At 44.4% G+C, this 2,082-nt stretch overlaps 1 protein-coding gene across 1 annotated transcript; it reads right to left on the reverse strand.

Annotated features, from left to right (window-relative positions):
* Positions 1 to 1,020: 1,020 nt before the first annotated feature.
* LOC119346077 (noroxomaritidine synthase-like) lies at positions 1,021 to 2,070 on the reverse strand. Its single transcript, XM_037615803.1, has one exon. The coding sequence runs from the start codon at positions 2,068 to 2,070 to the stop codon at positions 1,021 to 1,023; it is 1,050 nt and encodes a 349-aa protein (XP_037471700.1).
* Between the last annotated feature and the right edge of the window lie 12 nt (positions 2,071 to 2,082).

The following is a 2,082-nucleotide window of genomic DNA, read 5'->3' on the forward strand; positions in this document are numbered from 1 at the left end:
GCGCTGCCCACCATTCTCGTGGTGAGGAAGGACCAACGCAGTAGAAAAGAAACAAAATAATACAACTTAATTGGAGCTGTTGGCCCACAAGGACACACTGGTGTGACACTCACTAATTGGACCCGCATAATATTTTCTGCTGGGACGACCTACATGCGGGCGTGCCAATGATTTAATTTAGTTAGGTTATATTTTGTGATTTGAATAGCGGTGTTCATGTGCAAATTGAAGCTAACTAGTTAAGTTTTAATGTCTAAATAAGGTTTGGTTTAATTACTATTTCAACTAGTTCAATATAACATTGAGGGGTTAACTGACATTGGGTACTCACAAGTCAAAAGGAGCGTTAGGAAGATGACATATCGACCTATTAGTGGTGTGTGCTTCCTCATGAGCCCTAATAGGGGATACGTTATTAGCTAGTGTTGTGTGCTGCCTCACGAGTGCTACTAGTAGATACCCCCTCCGTTCCTAAATATAAGTCTTTGTAGAAATTTCACTACGGATCACATACGGATGTATATAGATGCATTTTAGAGTGTAGATTCACTCATTTTGCTCCGTATGTGGTCCATAGTGGAATCTTTCCAAAGATTTATATTTAGGAACGGAGGAAATATGTTATTAGCGACATGCGCGACCAATGCCACTAGTAAGTTATGTACAAGTAGTGTTCCGTCCCCACACCAATAATAATTGATACTAGTGGTGTGCGTGATCACTAATGACTTTCAGAATACTGCTAGTAGCTTTTCCTATGGTAGTGGGACTTCCTATCTCAACATCCCCCAACAAGGAGTAACATAGCGCCAACTACTCCCCCTCCCGCTCCACAAGTCCATATGACCCAATACATATACTACACAATGGAGTAATAAGTAACAACATGTTGGTTCTTTTTCATGAAAGAAAGATAAATTGTGATACATGGATGCCTTCATATTTCGGTAATAGTGCGACTGTGTGTGTCCTAAAAGTATACTAGTCTTAAGTACATTAGAGATAAAAGAGAGCATAATGTTACATTTCCCGCTTCTTTAGCTTAACTATGAGCCCATTTTTCATTTGCTGTATACAAGCTTGCTTGGGCTGGATTGTTTGCCCGTCCATCACCTCCACATCGAAGTTCCATAGCGTTGATGCGATGACTGTCTTCATCTGCATAATTGCGATGTCCTTGCCGAGGCACATCCTTGGGCCTGAGTTGAAGGCCAAGAATTTGTGAGATGGTACATACCTCATGTTATTGCCACCCACCGAGAGCCACCTATCTGGTTTATAATGGAGGCAATCTTCACCCCACACACCCTCCATTCTCCCCATGGAGTGTATAGAAATAATAATGGTGTCGCCGGCATGAACCTCATGTCCACTTGGCATGATATCATCGGCGACTACTGTCTTGCACTCAAGAGGCGCTGCTGGGTATAGCCTGAGAGTCTCGTACAGGACGGCTTTCAAATATACTAGAGATCTGGTCTCTTTTGGCTCAAAGATCAACATGGCATCCACACCAACCGCTGCTTTGCGTGATGCAATGGGTGAGAGTTCTTTTCGGATATTCGAAACAATGTTAGGGTTCTGGGCGAGTTTGTAGAAGATCCATGTCAGGGTTGTTCCAACTGTATCCCTAGCAGCGAACATGTAGCCAATGATCATCGCACGGAGCAAGTCATCATCGGCGTAGTCTGGGTCATTGAGGAAGCAAGACAAGATATCCCCATCCTCTTGTTCATCTTCATTACCAACAAAACACGTATTCATCTTCCTCCTCTCCATCATCTCCGCGGCGAACTCCCGTAGCACCGTGCGCGCCACTTTGAGCTTTCTCTCAGGGCCAATGTTTAGCCACCTCATCAACTTCCAATAAGAACTTGGTGTCATGAGCAGGGAAAATCCCACCTCCATGAACGTGTCAAGGGCAACCGCAGCGTCCATGTGCAGCCTGTCTTGTAGCATTTCCGAGGACAGGAGGCCAGGATCCACGCCAAAGAAAGGCATAGCAGCCAGGTCAAACATAAACCTTGACATCAGTTCTTGCACGTCAAATGGAGTGCCAGTGCTCGCCATTCGCCTAAAAAA

Source organism: Triticum dicoccoides, unplaced genomic scaffold, assembly GCF_002162155.2.
Source record: "Triticum dicoccoides isolate Atlit2015 ecotype Zavitan unplaced genomic scaffold, WEW_v2.0 scaffold38436, whole genome shotgun sequence".
Taxonomy (NCBI): Eukaryota; Viridiplantae; Streptophyta; class Magnoliopsida; order Poales; family Poaceae; genus Triticum; species Triticum dicoccoides.